General features: G+C 39.5%; 1 protein-coding gene across 1 annotated transcript in view; it reads right to left on the reverse strand.

Annotated features, from left to right (window-relative positions):
• ADAM10 (ADAM metallopeptidase domain 10) overlaps positions 1 to 2,479 on the reverse strand; it is a 111,480-nt gene extending 109,001 nt beyond the window's left edge. The window contains exon 1 of the mRNA XM_082855327.1: positions 2,211 to 2,479. Within this exon, the coding sequence (XP_082711453.1) occupies positions 2,211 to 2,265 (55 nt within the window). The 5' untranslated portion in view covers positions 2,266 to 2,479. The remainder of the gene's footprint in view (positions 1 to 2,210) is intronic.
• Between the last annotated feature and the right edge of the window lie 23,891 nt (positions 2,480 to 26,370).

Genomic DNA, 26,370 nt, shown 5'->3' on the forward strand with positions numbered 1-26,370 from the left:
GGCTGGGACATGTGCAAGAAATGGACAACTTTAGGAAAGTTTAGTTTTATGATTCTAAACACATTCTCTTTTCCAGCTTCCCACCAACACACTAAGAGCAAGAAAAAACTAATGCAAAACAGTGACTGACAAATCGGATAGGGGAAAGCAACTAAAAAGGATAATTAAGTACCTAAAAATGATTTATACTTTAAAGTTAAATCCATATTTCCACTACAGCTTCTTCTAATCTACACAAACATATTCAGTCTCTCATAAGAGAATCTGTATGTATTCTATTCTATCATCCTCATAAAAACTTCTTACAAACTTGACCATAAAAGCTCAGATTTGTAATTAAAATATTATATATTACAATTAAATTACAAATATCTCCATACACCCAAAAGCTACAATCTTGATGCTAATTTTAAAATGAAAGATTTCTTAGTGTCTTTTTGAAAAAGTTCTGCTTAAAACAAACATCAAAAAGTAAGTAGCCTTTTAACCAATGTTTAATGCGAAATGGTATTTTATAAATGACTCCAGAGTTTTGAATTTAGAAAATTTTTGTTTAAAAAGGGCCTTAGCCCACAAAGATTATGCTGTCAATTTATACTTTTTCTTCGACCATCAGAATACACCAGTTTCTATTCTTACTGTTTCACTCTTGAAAAGCAAAGGACATTTTATAGACTACTGCTCATCAGGAGTTTAAACTGCCTCACGTGGACGCCTTACTTTTTACTACCTCATAGAAACCGGTGTCTAACAAAAAGTGAAAACAGAAATTTCTTGTAAGCCACATTTAGAACTTAAATACAAATGTAAAAACAAAGGCCCTTATAGAGGGTATCCAGCACAGATATTTCAAACTAAACATCTACTAGAAGCTCCTAATCTGTCTCGCTAGAAAATGAACACTACAAACTACAATAGAAGTCTACCTACAAAGTATCATCCTCAGACGAAGTATAAGACAGGACAAAAATATGCTTGGCTCTGCAGTCAAAGTTACAAAGAAAAGAACGAAAACAATCCACTACATGAAATATTCAGATATTTTCTAAATTATCAAATTTGTCTATACTAATCCAAAGCACTCCGGAAAAACTTCCAATCCAATTCTCTTAAACATATTTTAAGGTCTTTAAGTATACTATGGAGGAAGTCAAAAAGTTAACCTAAAATAAAGCACTTTACACAACAACAAAATGATGCAGTTGGTCCAGGGATACACTGGAAATAAAAATCGTCTTCAAAACTGGAGTAATCAAGAAATTACATGCTTTTAGCACACTTAACGCCAACGTGGGGGGTGGAGGGTTGCCACTGTTTTGACAATCCACTAATTACACTGTATGTCTACTCCACCTGAGAGTTTAAGAAAACTCTTCAAGTTGGGTCACCGAGGGACCGTCCCTCTAAAAGACGCAATCCAGCCTACAGATCAGTGAACATCCCGAAAACGGCTTATCTTTCTCCCCACCAAAACCTTTCCCCTGGGCAACAAAATGTTTGCATGGAACATAAACACACCCTCCCGCTATCTCTCTCCGAACACCCGGACAGAGGCGGGGCACTCTGGAGAGCGGTAGCCGCCCGGCTCAGACGAGAAGGAGACCACTGTTACCCCTCCACGGGCGGCCCCTCTGCAGAACCGGGTCGGTCTGGATCGCCGCGCCCGGTAAAGAACAATACAATCGCAACTTCCCACGAGCCTGCGCGGCGGTTCTCAGCGACTGAGCGGACTCCGGAATTCGCCACCAGGCAGGAGCTGGGGGCGGAAGGGTGAGGAGGGTGAGCGCGGGACCAGGATGGCAAAGACCGGCGGCCCCGCGGCAGTTGCCCGCCCCGGCGCCCGTCGAGCAGGCTGGAGGGATGGTGCTGCCGGCCTGAGCACCACCGGCTCTCGCCTGGCGACCCGGATCTCGACTTTGCTTCTCAGGCAGGCGACCCCAGGCTCCCCTGCTGCTGGGGCGGCAGGGGGCGGGAAAGGCCTCGCCGAAGGCTCGGAGCCTCCTCGGCCCGCCACGGAAGGGAACGCGGTCGTGGTGCGGCGGACAATAGGGAGCGGGGAGCGCTGCGTGCCCGAGTGGCGCCGCCGGCCGGCCGGGCTGACTGACGCGCCAGCCACACGGAGCGACTGGGCTCCGCTCGGCCCGGCCGCCGCTGCCGCTGCGCGGTCTGCCGTGCTCACCGCGCCCCCGGCGCTCGGGGTCGTGCCTCACCTCCCAGTCCCGCCGCCCAGGAGAGGAGCAGAATTAACACTCTCAGAAACACCATCTTCCGCTGCCGCTGCCACCGCCTCCTCCTCACGGGTTAACAGCAGCACATCGATCCGGAGGGAGAAGCTGAAGAGGCTTGGTCCGGAGCCTCCACGGGGAGCCGGGACCTCCCCCGGCAGGAGAAACGGCGAAGCACCTCCCTCTCGCCCCACTTCAGGGGCCGGCAAAGCTCCCAGCACCTCCAAAACAGGGACCTCCCTCCCCCTCGTTCGTTTCCTTCCTCCCTTCCCCGCTTTCCTTCCCTCGCTCCTTCCCTCTTCTCTACCTCCCTCCCCGCGAGCCCGGTACCTCCGCCTCCTTCCTTGCCACGTGACCGGCGAGCGCCCAACCAGCAGGCGGAGCCGCACCCCTTCCTCCCGCCCCTCCCCCTCCCCCAGGTGCCCCAGGGGCGCGCGCATGCGCGCTGCGGCTGGTTCCCGGGCTCCTCGGCCAGCAGCTGCTTCCTGTCCGCAGGCGGAGAGCGGGGATTGGGCTTCGGAGGCGGGGTTTCCTGGGGTTCCGCCCCCGGACCGGAGCGCAAATCTGCAGACCGCGTAGGGCTGATTTTTAGAGCTGCTGAGAATTGTCTCTTGGGTTAAAACGGGAGAGTCAAGGGGCCCCTGTCCACTTCTTAACTTCACAGGGAATGGAGATTTTGGTTACTTCTTTTTTTGCCTCTCAGAGTGCACGACGTCTACTAAGTAAACAAAAGCAAAGTCCCCCACCAAAAAAGCCTAGTGCGAACAAGCGGTAATTACAAAGGAGACAGCCGCCAACAATCAGAACCTAAATGTAAAGACCTTCCAGCAGCAGAAACACAGCCTGTCATATCTTTCTGATCGCTTTACAAATTTGTGGCACAGATCAGGCCTGAGCCATTCTGAAAGCATGCAGCCTCAACCACAGGGTACGGAATCTCTAGCGCGAAAAATGTCCTATTTACCACTCTTTCTGTTCCATCTCTGAACAGTACTGTGGAATCTCCTTCACCCCAACTTCTTTGAAGCTCCTATTTGATTTATCAGTAACTCCCTTTGACTCTTTAAACTAGTATTCCATGGATTAAAGACTTAAACATAAGACCTGAAACCATAAGACTCCTAGAAGGAAACAGGGGATAGCTTGATGTTGGTCTTGGCAATAATTTTTGGATGCGACACCAAAAACACAAGCAACAAAAGCAAAAATAAGTAAGTGGGCCTACCTCAAACTAAAAAGCTTTGGCATGGCAGAAGAAAGAATCAACAAAATGGAAAGGCAACCTTCAGAATGAGAGAAAATATTTGCAAATTGTATCTCTGAGAAAGGGTTAATAACTAAAATATATAAGGAACCCTTACAACTCAATGGCTAAAAAGCAGACAATCCAATTTGAAAATGGGCAGAGGAACTTAAAAGACATTTTTTCAAAGAGGACATCCAAATGGCCAATAGGTACATGAACAGATGCTCAGTACAGCTAATCATCAGGGAAATGTGAATCAAAACCACAGTGAGATATTGCCACACTGTTAGAAAGGTTATTGTCAAAAAGACAAGAGATACGTGTTGACAAGGATGTGGAGAAAGGGAAACCCTTGTTCATTGCTGGTGGGAATGTAAATTGGTGCAGCATTACAGAAAACAGCATGGAGGTTCCTCAAAAAATTAAAAATAGTACTACCATATGAGGGACTTCCCTGGTGGTCCAGTGGCTAAGACTCCGTGCTCCCAATGCAGGGGGCACTGGTTCAATCCCTGGTCAGGGAACTAGATCCCACATGCCAACTAAAGATCTCACATGCTGCAGTGAAGATCCCACATGCAGCAAGGAAGATCCCGTGTGCCGCAACTAAGGCCCAGCACAGCCAAATAAATAAATAAATATTTTAAAAAGAAGAAGAAGAACTACAATATGATCCAGCAACCCCACTTCTGGGTATAAAACCAAAGGAAGTGAAATCAAGATCTTTAAGAGAAATCTGTACTCCCATACTCATTGCAACATTATTCACAATAGCTACAATATGGAAACAACCTAAGCGTCCCTCTATGGATGAATGGCTAAAGATGTCGTATATAGATACTGTGGAATATTACTCAGCCATGAGAAAGAAGGAAATCTTGCCATCAGGGATGAACCTGGAAGGCATTATGCTAAGAGAAATAAGTCAAACAGAGAAGACAAATACTGTGTGATCTCGTTTATATGTGGAATCTAAAAAAGCCAAACTTAAAGAAACAGAGTAAAATGGTGGTTACCACGGGCTGAGAAGTGGGGGAAATGGGGAGATGTTGGTCAAACGGTACAAACTTCCAGTTGTAAGATGAACAAGTTCTGGGGATCTGATGTACAACATGCCAACTATAGTTAATAATACTGGTAAGCATTTTGCAATATATAAGTGTATCAAATCAACATGTATACACCTTAAACTTACACAATGTTATATGTTGATTATATTTCAATAAAGCTGGAAAATATTTAAAACTAAATAAATAAATAAAAGTAAACAATTCAGTGGCATTTAGTAAATTCACAGTGCTGTGCAACTATTACCACCATCTACTTCCAAGATATATTCATATGACAAATAAAAAAAAAAACTTGTATTTCATGAATTAGAACGTTTCAATGACATCTAATTAGTCTTCATCTATTTGGCATCCTGCTTCAGGAGGCTGAATTAAAAATATAAGTATTAATAGTATTAATACTACCAATAATTTGGAATTCCTACTTCTTTTTGCTGTGTATTTTTTACAGTTTATCACCATATGCTTCTTTAATTCTCATTTTGAAAAATGAATTATTATAGTTTTTATTTATTTATTTATTTATTTATTTATTTATTTATTTATTTATTTATTTATTGCGGTACACGGGCCTCTCACTGCTGTGGCCCCTCCCGCCGCGGAGCACAGGCTACAGCCGCGCAGGCTCAGCGGCCATGACTCATGGGCCCAGCCGCTCCGCGGCACTTGGGATCCTCCCAGACCGGGGCACGAACCCGTGTCCCCTGCATCGGCAGGCGGACCCTCAACCACTGCGCCACCAGGGAAGCCCCACAGTATTTTTTATAGCTAATTCTAGTGGTTAGAGGCAAATGGCACCTTCTCTTTAATTTCAACTGGAAAAAAACCAAAATCGTGTTTTACATTGCCAAGGTGATCACCAAAAATTACATTTAAGATTGTATCTCTTTTTATTTAAAAACATACATTCATTGCATACCAGCATCATAATGAATGGTATTCCAATGTTACAAGTTTGAAACACTATTTTTTTTTGACATTTTAACTTACTACATTTTTGGTATTTTGTAAATGTATGGGAAACTGATGAAATGTGGAAATATAAGGTCTGCATTTATACCATCATAGACAGTCTGGGTTGGACTCCCAGCTTTACCATTTATAAGCTGTGTGGCTTTGGCCAAGTTATTTCACCTTTCTAACCTCAGTGTTTCTTTTCTTAAATGAGAATGATAAAATATGTTCCTCATGAGACTGTTTTGATGATTAAATTTAAATTATTTAATATTTGTAAAGTGATTATAACAGTGTCTGGCTGTTGCTACATAAGTGTTTAAATAATTGCTATATAAGTGTTTAATTAAAAATATATAAATATTATGGTTCTTCCATGAACACTCGTCCATTTGAAAGCAGTGATTAATAGCATTATTTCCTTAGCTATAATACACAGCTTTGATACTACCAGTATAAAAGAAAGTTTTAATAGTGAGAAATTCAGCTAGGAAGTATATGGCCGTATACAGTATATTATACAAGTAATACTGTACGAAAATGCTTCTTGCACAACTTAAAGCCAATCCTGGTAAACATTTTAAATTTTCCAGCTCCTAATAAACTGCCTGCTGCATGTCTCACTGTCATGCCAAACTCAATATGTGTAACTTATCTCTGATAATGGCACCACCACCCTCTCAGTAACCAGGGATGGAGAGTGGAATCATCTCATATTTTTCTTCCCTTGTCTACTCATAAACAGTCACCAAGAATTGATTCTTCCCTAAAAATATTTTTCTTCTGCCTTTAATCCATCCCTACCCATTACTGTCACTCCAATTTACACAATTATTTTCTCTTGCTTGGTGGACTTCTAATCCAGCTCACTCCAGTCTCTCTCACTTCTGGTGCTGCTTTCAAACCTCACCTCAGTCCACTGAAGTTTTCTTCCAACACCATCACTCTCAAGGAGCTACTCTTCCTGGGGCCATCAAAGATCTGTTAGGGGCTTCCCTGGTGGCACAGCGGTTAAGAATTGGCCTGACAATGCAGGGGACACGAGTTTGAACCCTGGTCCGGGAAGATCCCACATGCCGCGGAGCAACTAAGCCCGCGCGCCACAACTACTGAGCCTGTGCTCTGCAATCACGAGCCACAAATACTGAGCTCGCGAGCCACGACTACTGAAGCCCGCGCGCCTAGAGCCCGTGCTGCGCAACAAGAGAAGCCACCGCAATGAGAAACCCACGCATTGAAAGAAAGAGAAGCCCCTACTCGCTGCAACTAGAGAAAGCATGCATGCAGTAACGAAGACACAACGCAGCCAAAAATTAAAAAAAAAAAAAAAAAAAAGAAAAAGATCTGTTACCGATGCCACTACACACTCTCACTCCTTATCTAACTAGACCTCTTGGTCAATTAACGTTCTCTCCTCAAAATTCCCTCCTCCAGTGTTTCCCAAGACTGTGCTCTCTCCTGATCTTCCTCCTTACTGTTTTTTTTTTTTTTTTTTTTTTGCGGTACGCGGACCTCTCAGTGTTGTGGCCTCTCCCGTTGCGGAACACAAGCTCCGGACACGGAGGCTCAGCGGCCATGGCTCACGGGCCCAGCCACTCCACAGCATGTGGGATATTCCTGGACTGGGGCACAAACTCGTGTACCCTGCATCTGCAGGCGAACTCTCAACCACTGTGCCACCAGGGAAGCCCCCGCCTTACTTTTTTTTTAAGATTATTTTTTAACATCTTTATTTGAGTATAATTGCTTTACAATGGTGTATTACTTTCTGCTGTATAACAAAGTGAATCAGCTATACATATACATATGTCCCCATATCTCCTCCCTCTTGCGTCTCCCTCCAGCCCTCCCTATCCCACCCCTCTAGGAGGTCAAAAAGCACCAAGCTGATCTCCCTCTGCTATGCAGCTGCTTCCCACTAGTTATCTATTTCACATTTGGTAGTGTATATATGTCCATGGCACTCTCTCACCTCGTCCCAGCTTACCCTTCCCCCTCCCCGTGTCCTCAAGTCCATTCTGTATGTCTGCGTCTCTATTCCTCTCCTGCCCCTAGGTTCTGCAGAACATTTTTTTTTTCAGGCTCCATATATATGTGTTAGCATTTGGTATTTGTTTTTCTCTTTCTGACTTACTTCACTCTATATAACAGACTCTAGGTCCATCCACTTAACTACAAATAACTCAATTTCATTTCTTTTTACAGCTGAGTAGTATTCCATCGTATATATGTGCCACATCTTCTTTATCCATTCATCTGTCAATGGACACTTAGGTTGCTTCCATGTCCTGGTTATTGTAAACAGAGCTGCAATTAACATTGTGGTACATGACTCTTTTTGAATTATGGTTTTCTCAGGGTATATGCCCAGCAGTGGAATTGCTAGGTCATACTGTAGTTCTACTTTTAGTTTTATAAGGAACCTCCATACTGTTCTCCATAGTGGCTGTATCAATTTACATGTTAGATAAGGAGTGAAAGTGTGTAGTGGCATCAATAACTAACAGATCTTTTTTTTTTTTTTAGATTTAATTTTTGGCTGCATTGTGTCTTCGTTACTGCAAGAGGGTTCCCTTTTCTCCACACCCTCTCCAGCATTTATTGTTTGTAGATTTTTTGATGACGGCCATTCTGACTGGTGTGGGGTGATACCTCATTGAAGTTTTGATTTGCATTTCTCTAATGATTAGTGATGTTGAACATCCTTTCATATGTTTGTTGGCAATCTGTATATCTTCTTTGGAGAAATGTCTATTTAGGCCTTCTGCCCATTTTTGGAGTGGGTTGTTTGTTTTTTTGATATTGAGCTGCATGAGCTGCTTGTAACTTTTGGAGCTTAATCCTTTGTCAGTTGCTTCATTTGCAAATGTTTTCTCCCATTCTGAGGGTTGTCCTTTTGGCTTGTTTATGGTTTCCTTTGCTGTGCAAAAGCTTTTAAGTTTCATTAGATCCCATTTGCTTATTTTTGTTTTTATTTTCATTTCTCTAGGAGATGGGTCAAAAAGGATCTTACTGTGATTTATGTCATAGAGTATTCTGCCTATGTTTTCCTCTAAGAGTTTGATAGTGTCTGGCCTTAAAAACCTTAAAGACAATTAGGTCTTTAATCCATTTTGTGTTTATTTTTGTGTATGGTGTTAGGGAGTGCTAATTTCATTCTTTTACACGTAGCTGTCCAGTTTTCCCAGCACCACTTATTGAAGAGACTGTCTTTTATCCATTGTATATTCTTGCCTCCTTTATCAAGGAAAAGGTGACAACATGTGCGTGGGTTTATCTCTGAGCTTTCTATCCTGTTCCATTGACCTATATTTCTCTTTTGGGGCCAGTACCATACTGTCTTGATTACTTTAGCTTTGTAGTATACTCTGAAGTCCAGGAGCCTCTTTCCTCCATCTCTGTTTTTCGTTCTTAGGATTGCTTTGGCTATTTAGGGTCTTTTGTGTTTCCATACAAATTGTGAACTTTTTGTTCTAGCTCTGTGAAAAATGCCAGTAGTAGTTTGATAGGGATTGCATTGAATCTGTAGATTGCTTTGGGTAGTATAGTCATTTTCACAATGTTGATTCTTCCAATCCAGGAACATGGTATATCTCTCCATCTGTTTGTATCATCTTTAATTTCTTTCATCAGTGTCTTATAGTTTTCTACATACAGGTCTTTTGTATCCTTAGGTAGGTTTATTCCTAGATATTTTATTCTTTTTGTTGCAATGGTAAATGGGAGTGTTTCCTTAATTTCACTTTCAGATTTTTCATCATTAGTGTATAAGAATGCAAGAGGTTTCTGTGCATTAATTTTGTATCCTGCTACTTTACCAAATTCATTGATTAGCTCTAGTAGTTTTCTGGTAGCATCTTCAGGATTCTCTATGTATAGTATTATGTCATTTGCAAACAGTGACAGCTTTACTTCCTTTTTCCGATTTGGATTCCTTTTATTTCTTTTTCTGCTCTGATTGCTGTGGCTAAAACTTCCAAAACTATGTTGAATAATAGTGATGAGAGTGGACAACTTTGTCTTGTTCCTGATTTTAGAGGAAATGGTTTCAGTTTTTCACCATTAAGAACAATGTTGGCTGTGGGTTTGTCATATATGGCCTTTATTATGTTGAGGTAAGTTCCCTCTATGCCTACTTTCTGGAGGGTTTTTATCATGAATGGGTGTTGCATTTTGTCAAAAGCTTTTTCTGCATCTATTTAGATGATCATATGGTTTTTCTCCTTCAATTTGTTAATATGGTTTATCACAATGATTTGTGTATATTGAAGAATCCTTGCATTCCTGGGATAAACCCCACTTGATCATGGTATATGATCCTTTTAATGTGCTTCTGGATTCTGTTTGCTAGTATTCTGTTGAGGATTTTTGCATCTATGTTCATCAGTGATATTAGCCTGTACTTTTCTTTTTTTGTGACATCTTTGTCTGGTTTTGGTATCAGGGTGATGGTAGCCTTGTAGAATGAGTTTGGGAGTGTTCCTCCTTCTGCTATATTTTGGAAGAGTTTGAGAAGGATAGGTGTTAGCTCTTCTCTAAATGTTTGATAGAATTCACCTGTGAAGCCATCTGGTCCTGGGCTTTTATTTGTTGGAAGATGTGTAATCACAGTCTCAATTACAGTGCTTGTGATTGGCATGTTTATATTTTCTATTTCTTCCTGGTTCAGTCTTGGAAGGTTGTGCTTTTCTAAGAATTTTTCCATTTCTTCCAAGTTGTCCATTTTATTGGCCTAGAGTTGCTTGTAGTAATCTCTCATGATCCTTTGTATTTCTGCAGTGTCAGTTGTTACTTCCCTTTTTTCATTTCTAATTCTATTGATTTGAGTCTTCGCCCTTTTTTTCTTGATAAGTCTGGCTAATGGTTTATCAATTTTGTTTATCTTCTCAAAGAAACAACTTTTAGTTTTATTTATCTTTGCTATGGTTTCATTTCTTTTTCATTTATTTCTGATCTGTTCTTTATGATTTCTTTTCTTTTGCTAACGTTGGGTTTTTTTGGTTCTTCTTTCTCTAGTTCCTTTAGGTGTAATGTTAGGTTGTTTATTTGAGATGTTTCCTGTTTCTTGAGGTAGGATTGTATTGCTATAAGCTTCCCTCTTAGAACTGCTTTTGCTGCATCCCATAGGTTTTGGGTCATCATGTTTTCATTGTCATTTGTTTCTAGGTATTTTTTGATTTCTTCTTTGATTTCTTCAGTGATCTCTTGGTTATTTAGTAGCATATTGTTTAGCCTCCATGTGTTTGTATTTTTTACAGACTTTTTCCTGTAATTGATATCTACTCTCATAGCACTGTGGTCAGAAAAGATACTTGATACGATTTCAATTTTCTTAAATTAACCAAAGCTTGACTTGTGACTCAAGATATGATCTATCCTGGAGAATGTTCCATGAGCACTTGAGAAGAAAGTGTATTCTGTTGTTTTTGGATGGAACGTCCTATAAATTTCAATTAAGTCCATCTTGTTTAATGTATCATTTAAAGCTTGTGTTTCCTTATTTATTTTCATTTTGGATGATCTGTCCATTGGTGAAAGTGGGGTGTTAAAGTCCCCTACTATGACTGTGTTACTGTCGATTTCCCCTTTTATGGCTGTTAGCATTTGCCTTATGTATTGAGGTGCTCCTCGGTTGGGTGCATACATATTTACAATTGTTCTCTCTTCTTCTTGGATTGATCCCTTGATCATTATGTAGTGTCCTCCTTTGTCTCTTGTAATAGTCTTTATTTTAAAGTCTATTTTGTCTGATATGAGAATTGCTACTCCAGCTTTCTTTTGATTTCCATTTGCATGGAATATCTTTTTCCATTCCCTCACTTTCAGTCTGTATGTGTCCCTAGGTCTGAAGTGGGTCTCTTGTAGGCAGCATATGTATGGGTCTTGTTTTTGTATCCATTCAGCCAGTCTATGTCTTTTGGTTGGAGCATTTAATCCATTTATGTTTATGGTAGTTATCAATATATATGTTTCTATTACCATTTTCTTAATTGTTTTGCTTTTGTTTTTGTTGGTCTTTTCCTTTTCTTGTGTTTCATACCTAGAGAAGTTCGTTTAGCATTTGTTGTAAAGCTGGTTTGGTGGTGCTGAATCCTCCTAGCTTTTGCTTGTCTGTAAAGGTTTTGATTTCTCCATCGAATCTGAATGAGATCCTTGCTGGGTAGAGTAATCTTGGTTGTAGGTTTTTCCCTTTCATCACTTTAAATATGTCCTGCTACTCCCTTCTGGCTTGCAGAGTTTCTGCTGAAAGATCAGCTGTTAACCTTATGGGGAACTCCCTTGTATGTTATTTGTTGTTTTTCCCTTGCTACTTTTAATATTTTTCTTTGTATTTAATTTCTGATAGTTTGATTAATATGTGTCTTGGCATGTTTCTCCTTGTATTTATCCTGTATGGGACTCTCTATGCTTCCTGGACTTGATTATTTCCTTTCCCATATTAGGGAAGTTTTCAACTATAATCTCTTGAAATATTTTTTCCATCCCTTTCTTTTTCTCTTCTTCTTTTGGGACCCATATAACTCAAATGTTGGTGAGTTTAATGTTGTCCCAGGAGTCTCTGAGAGTGTCCTCAATTCTTTTCATTATTTTTTCTGCTCTGTGGTAGTTATTTCCACTATTTTATCTTCCAGGTCACTTATCTGTTCTTCTGCCTCAGTTATTCTGCTGTTGATTCCTTCTAGAGAATTTTAAATTTCATTTATTGTGTTGTTTATCACTGTTTGTTTGCTCTTTAGATCTTCTATGTCCTTCTTAAACGTTTCTTGTATTTTCTCCATTCTATTTCTAAGATTTTGGATCATCTTTACTATCATTACTCTGAATTCTTTTTCAGGTAGACTGCCTATTTCCTCTTCATTTGTTTCGTCTGGTGGGTTTTTGCCTTGCTCCTTCATCTGCTGTGTGTTTCTCTGTCTTCTCATTTTGTTTAACTTACTGTGTTTGGGGTCTCCTTTTCACAGGCTGCAAGTTCGTGGTTCCCGTTGTTTTTGGTGTCTGCCCCCAGTGGCTACGGTTGGTTCAGTGGGTTATGTAGGCTTCCTGGTGGAGGGGACTGGTGCCTGTGTTCTGGTGGATGAGGCTGGATCTTGTCTTTCTGGTGGGCAGGACTGCATCTGGTTGTGTGTTTTGGGGTGTCTGTGACCTTATTATGATTTTAGGCAGCCTCTCTGCTAATGGGTGTGGTTGTGTTCCTATCTTGTTAGTTGTTTCTCTAGGGTGTCCAGCACTGTAGCTTGCTGGTCGTTGAGTGGAGCTGGGTCTTAGTTTTGAGATGGAGATCTCTGGGAGAGCTTTCACCGTTTGATATTATGTGGAGCCAGTGGTGGATATTACGTGGTCTCTGGTGGACCAATGTCCTGAACTCGGCTCTCCCACCTCAGAGGCACAGGCTTGACAACCAGCCAGAGCACCAAGACCCTGTCAACCACACGGCTCAGAAGAAAAGGGAGAAAAAAAGAAAGAAAGAAAGGAAGGAAGAAAGAAAGAGAAAGAAAGAAAGAAAGAAAGAAAGAAAGAAAGAAAGAAAAGAAAAGAAAGTTATTAAAATAAAAAATAAAAGTAAATTATTACAAATTAAAAAATTGAAAAGTGGTACAATAAAAGAAAGACAGAAGAGAGCAACCAAACCAAAAAACAAATCCACCAAATGAAAACAAATGCTAAAAATTATACTAAAAAAAAAAAAGAAAGAAAGAAAAGTAGACAGAACCCTAGGACAAATGGTAAAAGTAAATCTATACAGACAAAATCACACAAAGAAGCATACACATACATACTCACAAAAAGAGAAAAATATATAAAATATATATAAATATATTTTTAAAAAAGCGAGCAACCAAATCAATAAACAAATCTACCAATGATAATAAACTCTAAATACTAAACTACGATAAACATAAACCAGAAACAAATATGATTTAGAAAGCAAACCCCAAGTGTCCTGTTTCTCCCAAAGTCCACTGCCTCAATTTTGGGATGATTCCTTGTCTCTTCAGGTATTCCACAGATGCAGGGTTCATCAAGTTGATTGTGGAGATTTAATCCACTGCTCCTGAGGCTGCTGGGAGAAATTTCCCTTTCTCTTCTTTGTTCGCACAGCTCCCAGGGTTCAGCTTTGGATTTGGCCCCGCCTCTGCGGTCACCTGAGGGCGTCTGAGGGCGTAGGTCACCTGAGGGCGTCTGTTCTTCGCTCATACAGGACGGGGTTAAAGGAGCAGCTGATTAGGGGACTCTGGCTCACTCAGGCCGTGGTGGGGAAGGAAGGGGTACAGAATGCACGGCGAGCCTGCGGCGGCAGAGGCCAGCGTGATGTTGCACCAGTCTGAGGCGTGCCGTGTGTTCTCCTGGGGAAGTTGTCCCTGGATCACAGGACCCTGGCAGTGGCGGGCTGCACAGCCTCCCGGGAGGGGAGGTGTGGAGAGTGACCTGTGCTTGCACACAGGATTCTTGGTGGCTGCAGCAGCAGCCTTAGCGTCTCATGCCCCTCTCTGGTGTCTGCACTGATAGCCGTGGCTCGCACCCGTCTCTGGAGCTCGTTTAGGCAGTGCTCTGAATCCCCTCTCCTCACGCACCCTGAAGCAACGGTCTCTTGTCTCTTAGGCAGGTCCAGACTTTTTCCCGTACTCCTTCCAGGCTACCTGTGGCGCACTAGCCCCATCAGGCTGTGTTCACGCCACCAGTCCTCTCCCTGTGCTCTGACCGAAGCCCGAGCCTCAGCTCCCAGCCCCGCCCGCCGCAGCAGGTGAGCAGACAAGCCTCTCATGCTGGTGAGTGCTGGTCAGCGCAGATCCTCTGTGCGGAAATCTCTCCGCTTTGTCCTCCGCACCCCTGTTGCTGTGCTCTCCCCCGTGGCTCCGAAGCTTGCCCCCTCCGCCACCTGCCGTCTCTGCCTGCGAAGGGCCTTCCTAGTGTGTGGAAACGTTTCCTCCTTCACAGCTCCCTCCCAGAGGTGCTGGTCCTGTCCCTATTCTTTTGTCTCTGTTTTTTCTTTTTTCTTTTGCCCTACCCAGGTACGTGGGGAGTTTCTTGCCTTTTGGGCGGCCTGAGGTCTTCTGCCAGCGTTCAGAAGGTGTTCTGTAGGAGTTGTTCCACATGTAGATGTATTTCTGATGTATTTGTGGGGAGGAAGGTGATCTCCACGACTTACTCCTCTGCCTCTTGAAGGTCTCTTCCTCCTTACTTTTAACTGTACTTCTGCGTCTCTTCCCTGGGGCTTTTTCTTCTCTTTATCCTTTAGATATTGGTGTTCCTCAGGACTTCATCTTTGGCTTTATCTTCTCATTCTTCACTTGCATGATTATTTTTTACTACCTCCAAATGTCTATGACTCACTAGGCTGTAAATCCATGAAAACAAAGCCTGGGTCTATCTTGTTCTGAATTCTACCCCACTGCCTAGCACATAGTCCACACTTTTCCTGCACCTGTGCCCCAAGCACCAGCCCTATATCCTAGTTGCATCATGTGCCAGCTGTGCAACCTTGAGTGAGTTAAGGCATCAGTACCACAGTTTCCTAATGTTTACAATGGGGAGAGTAGTAATACCTACCTCAGAAGTTTGAGAGTTATATAAATTAATAGAGGTAAGGCACTGAGAATATTGCAAGGCATATAGCAAGCACTGTAAAATTTTAGGTGTTGTTACATATCTAACTTATACTAGCCAATGCCTTCCTGTCTTTACATGGCCACACTAAATTCGATATCTTTGCATATTTTATTCTCTCCATGTGGAATTTCAATAATTCATTTTAAGACACTTTTTTTTTGGTTAGGATTTTGCTTTCTGTATAAAAGAGGAATCAGAGAGGAAAAGCACTTAGAAAATCCACTTTTGGGGAAAAGAGAACAGTGGAAAATGGTATTTAAAAGTTAAGGCATTTAGAAGGCATGTAATAAGTGTCACTTTCCTTTCAAATGTAAAGGAATAGATATTGTTAAACATACGGCTGTTTCTCCTTTGTAAAATCTTCACTAACTTCACCACTAGACAAAGTTAATATATACCATGTCTATACTTATAAAGTAGCTATATCAAACTGTATTTTATTTGTTTACTTTAAATCTTCCCTAATTCTTAAAGATAATAATGAATCACATGTTATAGGGGTTTTGAAAACAGAACCTCAGAGAGTTAAGCAAATATATATTCAACAAATGTTTATTGAATCTTAATGCCAGAATAGGATCCATTTTACTAATTTATTCAAAACCTAGGAGTGACCCCCTCCCCACTTCCTAAAATCCTGATATCTTATTCTAACATTCAAGATGCTCCACAAAATTCATTTGTCCAAACTTTTCTCTCTTCTCCTTTCAATGAAACTTCTACTCCACACTATCAAACTACACTTGGGAACTCCAAACTATCTTCAACTTTCCCCCTTCTACGCTTTTTGTCACCTCGGTTTCCTTTCTGCTCATACAGTATATTAAAAAAAAAAAAAAAAAAAAAAAGACAATGGACCAAAAATGGAGTCACTTATGCTAAGCCCCATGTCAACAAACCAAGATTCTTAATTGTTTCAGTTCTCCCAGAAATGGAACCTTTAACCAGTAAATCAGGAAGCACCCGATCAGCACTTGTTAGGTAATGTGCCCATTCGTCCCCTGCTATCCTGTAAACAAAAGTAACTTTGCAATAACCAACACCTTTTTTTGCCTAGTATCACTTCCTTGTTTTCACTCTCTTCTGCCTATAAAAGCCTTTCATTTTGTAGAGCTCTTCAGAGTTCCTTTCTATCTGCTAGAATGGATGCTTCCTGATTCAAATCAAGTTTTGTTCAAATAAACTCTTAAAATGTTTAATATGCTTCAGTTTACCTTTTAACATGTATTTCATATATAGTCTTAAAGTGCTGGTTACAACCTGGTAGCTCATAAACCAAATTAGACTCACAGACAAGTTCAGTTTCATTTGTAGTTTAAAAATTTTTTCTTAATTATATGTCACTATTCAACAGTTAGGAGCTTTCATGTTAAAACCTAGATGCCAGACTTTCTGTGAAAGCTGAAAGGTTAAGCAGACTTAAGTTGTCGCAAAGTTGGCTAAAACTGAGTAGAGGCTGCCCTCCTTGGATGGGGCTGGTCTAATGTCACCCCAGTCTGTACTACCACTGTCAGTCTGTACTACCACTGTCAGTATTTGACCTTCTGATGCTTGATTTAAGAATTAGACCAAGTTCCAAATAGTCCTGTTTTCCTAGACCCCCGGGGCCCCCTAATCTCAATCAGATTTTAGTCCAAAACACCTATTATTTATATCCTTCATCTGCAATTAATCACGTTACTTTATAGAAACTCTCATTATTATTTTGATGTTACAGAGGGCTTAGATAAAGAGGCTTTGAGGCAAAGCAGAGGGCACTCAAGAAACTTTACAGGGTGACAATGATAATTATTGGTTATTCATTCAACAAATATTTGTTCTGCTCCTGGTTTGGGGTTTTCCAGAGCACCAAGACAATATTCCTGATGCAGTGCCAGGCACCAAGATAAGCAATTCCCATACATGATCCCATTTAACTCTTTGCAACAATGCTATGAAGTAGATTCCCATTTTACATATGAGGAAGCAGGGGCAGACCAGACATCTAAACCAAGTATGTTTGACTCCGAATCTTGTCTAGTCTTTTGAATTACTGGATAAATTCATCCTTATTATCACTGCCATGGTCCAGAATCTACTTCTTGGCTTCGAAGGTCAAGAAGCTTGATTTCTCTCACTGCAACCTGAGATGATCAGCTGACAAAGACTAACTCATAGGAACTAAACTCTCAGGGGACTTACGTCTTGATCAAAATGTCACCTTATTGTTTTATAAGTGAGACATTCATGGTAGCAAGTCAATACATTCTTTTTTTTAAATCTTCGATGCTTCAGAAGGGAAGTCACAACTGAAAGTGGCTTAGGTAAGCAAGGCATCAGTGCAGAATAAAGTAATTGAATGATTTTACTGACTAGTTCATCCAAATATCCAACTGACTATGCCACACAAGAATCTATCAAGGTACCAGACAGGTACCAGGCCATCCACCTGTTCAGGTGCCCCCCAACCTTAGATGGTGATTGAAGTATATTGTGACGAACGCTTATGTTTTGGGATCTTCTCTAGACTCCACACAGACTACCATCTCCCTTTCTGTTATTATTATTTGCTTTCTTCAGTTATAATATAATTGATCAGGCCACAACTTCTTATGCCTATTCAGACTTTGACTTAATTTCCAGGCCTTACTTTTGCTTCTTTTAGACTTGGAAAGAATTCTGTTTTCTAAGGGAACTATGACAAATAGCTAAACTGATTCATTTTAGACTGATTTGGTTTTTTAATTCTCACTTTTCTGGGAAGCACCTTATAGTAGCCCTTACGCACTGCTTCAGGTTCCCATTTTTATTTCATTTGCAAATGTTTATGTTTTGTCTTCTTAACTGGATTGTAACCAATTTGAGGGCAGTGACAACAATAATATATTTGAAGAGCTTTACTATCTGTTCCCATTTTATTCACAAAACCACATAGCAAAATCATTCATGCTAATATTTTTCCCCTGCTTTTTTTTTCTTTTACAAAAGGTGAAAACTGAAGTTAGCAGAAGTAAATTGACCTACCCAAGCTTATAAAATTAGTCAATGGCAAGACCAGGTTCTAGTCCCAGTTCCTGTAGTCTCTGTTCATCACGCGTTCTACTATTGGTTCATTGGCCAAAAAGTTCTGTAACATCTTACGGAAAAACCCAAATGAACTTTTTGGCCAACCCAATACATTAGGCTGCTTCTGCATGACCATGCTTAATATTCTCTTCTGAGCCCCAGAACATCACATTGTAAATACTGAATAAATAATCACAGAGGTTTTTTATTGTAATTATAAGCCAGTGAGTCATAATTCTTATTATATGTATCTTAACATATCAACTATATGTCTCAATAATGCAAATGGTTATTATCTGATATTGTTCTAGATGAGTATTTCTCAACACATGGCCAGTGGCATATCAGCATCAGAGTCACTTAGGATGCCTGTCAAAACGGCAGATTCCTGGGTTTTTCTCCAGTTTTGTTGAATGAAACTTCCTGGGGATGGAGTCCAGAAATATGCCTATTAACAGGTTTTCCACCTAAGAGTTAATCATGCTGAAGTTTGACAATCACTCTTCCAAATAAACATAATGAGGGATAGAGTGAATATAAAATACCAGGTTCTCTAGGAAAAGCAATGTCAACTTACAAAAATATATATATTTCAACATATAAAAACAATAAAGAAGAGGATACATTTCCTTGATTCTAAGATAACCTCAATTGTAAGATACACCATTGATTCAATAAGAGTTTTTGAAGAAAAGAGCATTAAATCCTCAAAAAATGTTTAATTCCAAACCTAGAAGATTTTAAATATTAAGAAAGTGAAACTTAGACCTGAGGAAATTCGGTACTTATATTTTAAATGGTGTAGTAAAAACAGAGGAGTTTGGAGGTGGGAAGTTGGACATGGTCTGAGTAGACTTTGAAAGCTAAGAAGAGAGAGGACACTTTAAGTTAGGGAAACAAAATGAGCTAATGATTTGGATAGGTATAATTAGTGGAGTGACCAAACCAAATCTTATAGAAAGAAGGTTGCTATCACATTTTAGTAGCTGGTAAGGGTGGTTAAAAAGAATAAGGACAGATTAAGAAAAGCTTTTACTGCCAGGTCAACTCATGATATTTAGTAGTTAAGGAAGTGCCTTTAAAGGTTTTTCAGCAGTAGGTGGAACTAAAGAAAGCACTGTTCAATCTAGCAACATCCACAAGGTACTCAAAGGAAAAGAAATTGTAGAGAAATCAGTTAGCAGGTTTACACTAACACGCTCACTAACCTAGAATAGCACCAGAGAGAATGGAAAGCAAGGCTTGGATAAACCATTGAAGAAAGTCAAATCCTGACTTGACTTGCACTTCTGGAAATATATCTGAGGAATACAATTATAAGTACAGGTATAAAGATTCAGTTCCAGGGACTTCCCTGGTGGTCCAGCAGTTAAGAATCCACGTTCCCAACACAGGGGTCCCGGGTTCGATCCCTGGTCAGAGAAATAGATCGCATATGCCACAACTAAAAATCCCGCAGGTCGTAACTAAAGAAAGATCCCGCACGCCACGACGAAGATGCTGCGTGCTGCAACTAAGCCCTGGCACAGCCAAATAAATAAATATTTAAAAAAAAAAAAGATTCAGTTCCAAGGACATTGATTGTGGTGAAGTTCATAATAGTTAAACAATGGAAATGATCTAAATATTTAAGAAACGGATTGGTTCAGCCACATAGTGGAATATTATTAATTCACTAGGAATGTTGCAGATGAATGGATATTAATGCATAAAAATGTTCACGATATATTGATAACTGAAACAAATGTGTTTAGAATGGTCTGATTCTTGTTTACAAAAATATGTATGTGTTCAGATGCCTAGAAAAGTTTGGGAAGGATAGACATACAATGAGTATCACTAGTGTTATTTCTAATACTTCATTCTACATAGTGCAACAAAGGGTATTTTTTATTTTCCTCTTTTTGCTTATCTTGTTTTCTAATTTTTCTAAAATGAATATGTTTTGGTTTTCTACTAAAAAAGCAAAATTAATTATCTCTTTACATTAAGCATTTTATATTAAAAAATAGGACTTGTTGACCATGAGGAAACTAAAACAAAACTACTTGAATATTTTAAGCCTGGGTGACAGAGATTGATACTAATACGGAAAAATGTGGGAAGGCCAAGAACAAAAAAGCATTTTGAGATCAGGATTATATACATATCTCAAGGGAGAGTGTATAGAAAAATGGCCAAAAGACTAACTTTGGAGCAGTGTGGCATTCTGGGAGAGTAATGAAAAATAACACTGGCTATAGAAGATGAATTTAGAAACCTTTTTCTCTTGCTAAGGTTTATTTATTGGCAGTAGGAATGAGGAGGACAGGCTTCGCTTAATGCTAGAATAGTAATTCTCAAACTTTATCGTGTATCTGAATCACCTAGAGGTCTTGTTAAAACACAGACCCCTTGTTGCTGGGCTTTGCACCCACAGTTCCTGATTCTGTAATCTCGGTGGGACTAGAGAATTTACATTTTTAACAAGAACCTAGATGATGTTGATACTGCTAATTCCAAAACCACATTTTGAAGTCAATCATACTAGAGTTGAGAGAGATCTGGTAAATTGGTAGGTTGACAGGGGAGAAATTTGTTTGAGGAGAGAAGTCCTAAGGCATGAGATGTACTTGATTCAATGAGAAAACCTGAACCAGATGAGCAGAGCCACTTCCAGAGCCTCTTTCTCACAAGGCAGAAGAGCCCTGATCATGGAGGAGCAAGGAGGCTCTAGGGAAGGGAACTGGGTTGGGATGGTACAGTGAGAAAGAGCTGGAGTGTGGGGAATTAAAAAAAACAAAAACAGAAACAAACCTTAATAGCTGGTATAATACCAGGGGAGCAAGGATTCTGAGTTGAAGGTGATGGACCATATTCCTTTAATTCATTCCTGGTGAAACCCATCTGGACCCATATTTAGGTCCTACTTTTAAAAAAGACTACATAAGTAAAATTGAGAAAACTGTTTTATTAATACTGTAGCATTTTGGAGCTACAATAAAAGGGAAAAGAAGGTCATTTCCCTCCAGTCACCATCACACATCTTTAACACCACCAGAACAGACTAGCATCTGGTGAAACAGCATGTAGTAGAAGCAGCACCTGGTAGAATATCATAGGATTGAATTTGTTTCTGAACAGGTGTGAGACTCCTCATGGGGGCTCTCAGAAATAATTAAATAGGGGATGTACTTTACAGGAGGCTGGAGTTTCTGCATAGTCAGTTGAGGGCCAGAGCCAGGGCAATTTGAGTTACATGGAAACCCTTGATTTTTTTTTTTTAATCTTCTTATTTATTTTTTAACATCTTTGAGTATAATCGCTTTACAATTGTGTGTTAGTTTCTGCTTTATAACAAAGTGAATCAGCTATACATATACATATACCCCATATCCCCTCCCTCTTGCATCTCCCTCCCACCCTCCCTATCCCACCCTTCTAGGTGGTCACAAAGCACCAAGCTGATCTCCCTGTGCTATGCAGCAGCTTCCCACTAGCTATCTATTTTACATTTGGTAGTGTATATATGTCCATGCCACTCTCTCACTTCATCCCAGCTTACCTTTCCTCCTCCCTGTGTCCTCAAGTCCATTTTCTACGTCTGCGTCTTTATTCCTGTCCTGCCCCTAGGTTCTTCATATCCATTTTTTTTTAGATTCCATATATATGTGTTAACATACCATATTTGTTTTCCTTTTTCTGACTTACTTCACTCTGTATGACAGACTCTAGGTCCTTCCACCTCACTACAAATAACTCAATTTCATTTCTTTTTTATGGCTGAGTAATATTCCATTGTATATATATGCCACATCTTCTTTACCCATTCATCTGTCAATGGACACTTAGGTTGCTTCCATGTCCTAGCTATTGTAAATAGAGCTGCAATGACCATTGTGGTACATGACTCTTTTTGAATTATGGTTTTCTCAGGGTATATGCCCAGTAGTGGGATTGCTGCGTCATATGGTAGTGCTATTTTTAGTTTTTTAAGGAAACTCCATACTGTTCTCCATAGTGGCTGTATCAATTTCCATTCCCACCAACAGTACAAGAGGGTTCCCTTTTCTCTACACCCTCTCCAGCATTTATTGTTTGTAGATTTTTTGATTATGGCCATTCTGACTGGTATGAGGTGATACCTCACTGTAGTTTTGATCTGAATTTCTCTAATGATTAGTGATGTTGAGCAGCCTTTCATGTGTGAAACCCTTGATTTTAACTCAGAATTTTATCACTCTCTCTTGGGTAGAAAGCTAAGGGAAGAGGAGTAAAGGTATATATGCCCTGTACCTGTGCAATAATCTGCTCAGAGCCAATTTTGATTCAGCTAACAATAAAGAACCATCACAGTTTTAGTAGAACCATCAACAAAATAAAAGCAAGATATTTGAACCATAGCTCTAATAGGTTTATGCAGGATAAAATGAGGAACACAAAACCATAGGCTGGGGAATAACTAGAATGCTATTACACTCTACTAGGAAGGTGGTAAGGACTCAGCTATGAAGTGGCTATAGATGAATGAAATAGTAAAGGGGTGTACAATATCAGCAAGACTTGATAGATGAGATAATAGTAAATAAATTAGGGTAAAAGTCAAATATAGCATCAATTTTTCTGTCATGGTAGCTAGAAAAGCTATGATCCAACTATGAACAATAGAATTTTAAAAGAATTATCATTTTGAGAGTTAGAGATTTTTTTTGGATTTCTTAAGCCTGAGGTAATAATCAATCTGTGATTTTAATTAGGGGAGTATAGCTTAATTCCTCTTTAATTACCTCACACTAAAGATCTTTTCTCATCTGAATCTTTTTAAGTTACTGCTTGTACTACTCCTTTAGTATTAATTATTAATTAACTTGTATTCTCAATGACCAATTCATGTGAATGTCTTACTTCCCAAAGCAGATTTTGCTCTCCCAAAGAAAAAAAACAATGTTTTACACTTGTATCCCCCACATCTCATACTCTGGCACTGTAACTCCATACTGACTAAGTAATACTATTTTATAGCACATGGTTCAGATATTCTTTGAAAAATATAAAGGATATATAAAAAATTATGTTCAATATTCTGAGATGAAAGGTCAGGATGCCATCAAACAATATAAAGGAACTAGAAAGAACTCTTGTAAATTTAGTATACAATAGTGTCAATAAACAATGCATTTAAAATAACTGAAAGACAAATTTGAGGAAATCTCTGAGAAAGAAAAGATAAATAAAATTAGAGAAAAGATAAGATTAATAAAAGAAATGAAAAAAGAGATTTCCCAGAACCGAAGGACATGTTTTTACATTGAATGTGATCACCAAATACCCAGCCCAATGAATAAAGCAAGACCCACCCAAAGGTATATCAAATACTGAAATGTCAGAACACCAAGAAGAAAGAGAAGATCAAATAAATGTCAAAGAAATAGGTTATATACAAAGGATCCAGAGTCCAATAGTATCAGACTACTCTACAATCACCTAGAAGCTAGAAGACAGTTGATCAATGACTAAAATGAAGAAAAAGTATCCAATGTTGAGTTGTATATCCAGCCAAACTATAAAATGTAAAGGTAGAATAAAGGTCTAGCTATTTTCAAACAAACATGACCTACAAAAATGGGCTTCCTATGCACTCTTTCTCAGGAAGCTGAGAATATGTTTCACCAAATCAAGGAAACAGGGAGACAGGAGATCCAAGACAGAAAGTAATCAACATGTAAGAGAGGAAGAAGGAATTCCTAAAACAACAGTAAAGAGAAATCCCAGGATGACAGCTGTACAGCAGGCCTATAAAACAAGTCCAGATCAGAGCAAGAGGAGTGTTCCAGGAGAGATGTACCCAAGATTAAAATGGGTGTGAGAAGTAACTTGATATGGTTGACCGTACTGGTAAGTCTGCCTGAGTTAGTGGTAGGTGAAGAGTAAAGCAAACAAACAAAATAATGAGGCAATTGTTAATTCCAGGGAAAACAAAACTTTAACAAAAAAAGTAATCACAGTCGCAGTAAAATACCTGATTTAGTGGTGAATAACATATATATAACTCTAGTGCTTTAAATTTTGAGTACTTTGATCAAAAATTTGAAATAATTGGGAGGTTGGAGCAAGAGAAGGAAGAATGGTGTGAGAGAAAAGAACCAAATCCCCATCTTTCATGGGAATAGATCAATAAACAATATCTACAATTTTTAAACGAAGAAATCAGAGTGGAATCATGTTACTCAGAAATATGGAGATAAGGAGCTAAAAATATCTAGGAGGTGAATGGGACTGCTTCATTGTTGGAGGCAGAGCAGAGAACTGCTTTGTTTGTACATAAACTATTTGACTTTTAACACTATTACATCTGTAACTCTTTTAACTTTTAACACTATTACATCTGTAACTCTGACAAATAATTTAAGAATTTTGGATAGTAACCAGCTTATTTTAAAATGATATATTTTATCTCACAATTAACTAAAGATGCAAATAAGCAAAAAAGAATGAAACATTTTCCAGTTTATTATCTTCTGAGATTTGTCCCTAAATGCCACTCCCCACCTCCCTTAGAAAAATACTATGTTCATTTGCACAAACTTAAATACATATATTTGGTCATCTTGACTTACATAATTGCTGACAACATATGAAAAGAAAAACTGGTTCTGTTTCTTTGTTATAAATAAGTTATTAAATTATGCATGTGAACATTTGAAACATATACTAATAAAAACTACCAGAGCAAGAAGGCTTATCTAAGTAGCATCTTTGAAAAATGGTGAAAGGTCATTATCTGACATGCTTGTTTCATGATTTTTAGCTCTTCTATGGTTTCTGGCCTATAAATGATTCAGTCATTCAATTTTTTTTCATGTAATACACCTTTACAAATTTCTTTTTTTATAGTCAAGGCACCTTGCTAAGTTCTGAATTTCCTGAAATCTATAATATTCTCACTTGTACTTAATGATCTTAAATACTGTAAAGTGCTTAATCTAGCAACATATATCTAAATCTGTTAACATTTGCAATTATTTTTCAGGGAAAAATTCTAATTTGAACAATAGTATTTATTGTTTACAGATTGACATGGAGACCTAAACTCAATATTTTGAACAAGCTTTCTATTATCTCTTCTAATTTTCCTCCTTGCCAAGAGTTGGCTAAATATCATAACATTGTGTCACTGTAAAAAGGTGGAAGGAAAGGCATTCCACCTTTTTACAGTGTTGCACCTTTTTCCTACATTGTCAGGAAATTGTACTGCCCAAGCAAATATTTTAAATGTAGCAATAAGAAAAAACCTCTAGACAGTAAACCGCAAGAAGATATGAGCCCTTCCTCTTATTCACCATGGCATCCCCAGTGCCAAACATAGTATCCAGCAATATAATGGGTATTGAAATATGTTAAATGAGTGAATGCAACACTGCTTACTAATTTCCTCTATCTTCCCTAATCAAAAGAGATACAAAAAGACCACATTCTATTAGGTATCAGGAATTTATATATCTGACTACGAAGGAAGACCCATCTTGTCAAGTTTTGGATCCCCAGAACCTAGAAAATATGGAAAGAAAAAAAAAAAAAAAGTCCTTGTCGGGAACAGATCGCAGTGGGTTAGACTAGCACCCAAATCCCCTTTTGTCACCAACAAAACTTCCAGCCTACTCTGTCTGCCCTCTCTTAAAACTGATGGCCTTAAGAGGAGTAGATTCTCAATAGAAAAGTCACTTTTTCAGGAACAGGCACTTCCCACTCCATGCAAAATGAGGCCAAGTCAACAAAACAGCAAAGACTTGGCTAATGCAAGCACAAGCTAATTTATTATGATTGGCCCAAATTACCCACTTTCTTTTGCCGCGCAGGCCAATATCCACAACCGCACTGATGCCTCATGTAGGGCGAACGTTTTCACCAGTAGCTGGTGAGGAGCACGGTGTTTCTCAGCCAAAACCGAGGGAGACTGGAAATTGTGCAGTGCAGTAATCCAAACACCTCGAGTGGCTCTCAGTCTTTAAAATCTATATCTCGTAAGAAATTCCTTCCATTTTCCATATTACAAGCTGGGAAAACAAATCTCCGGAGCTCTTCAGGGATGAGCTCTTTTCCAAATACTACAACCACTGCCACCTCCCCATCCCATCAGTCCAAGGTTGAACCACACACGACCCAGTTCTGAAGGGTCATATCTATCTGACCGCCTCCCAGCTGGCCTTTAAAGAAGCCGCGCGCGGTCGAGCAGCTCCGAAGT

Source organism: Leucopleurus acutus (assembly GCF_964270905.1).
Source record: "Leucopleurus acutus genome assembly, chromosome: 1".
Classification (NCBI taxonomy): Eukaryota; Metazoa; Chordata; class Mammalia; order Artiodactyla; family Delphinidae; genus Leucopleurus; species Leucopleurus acutus.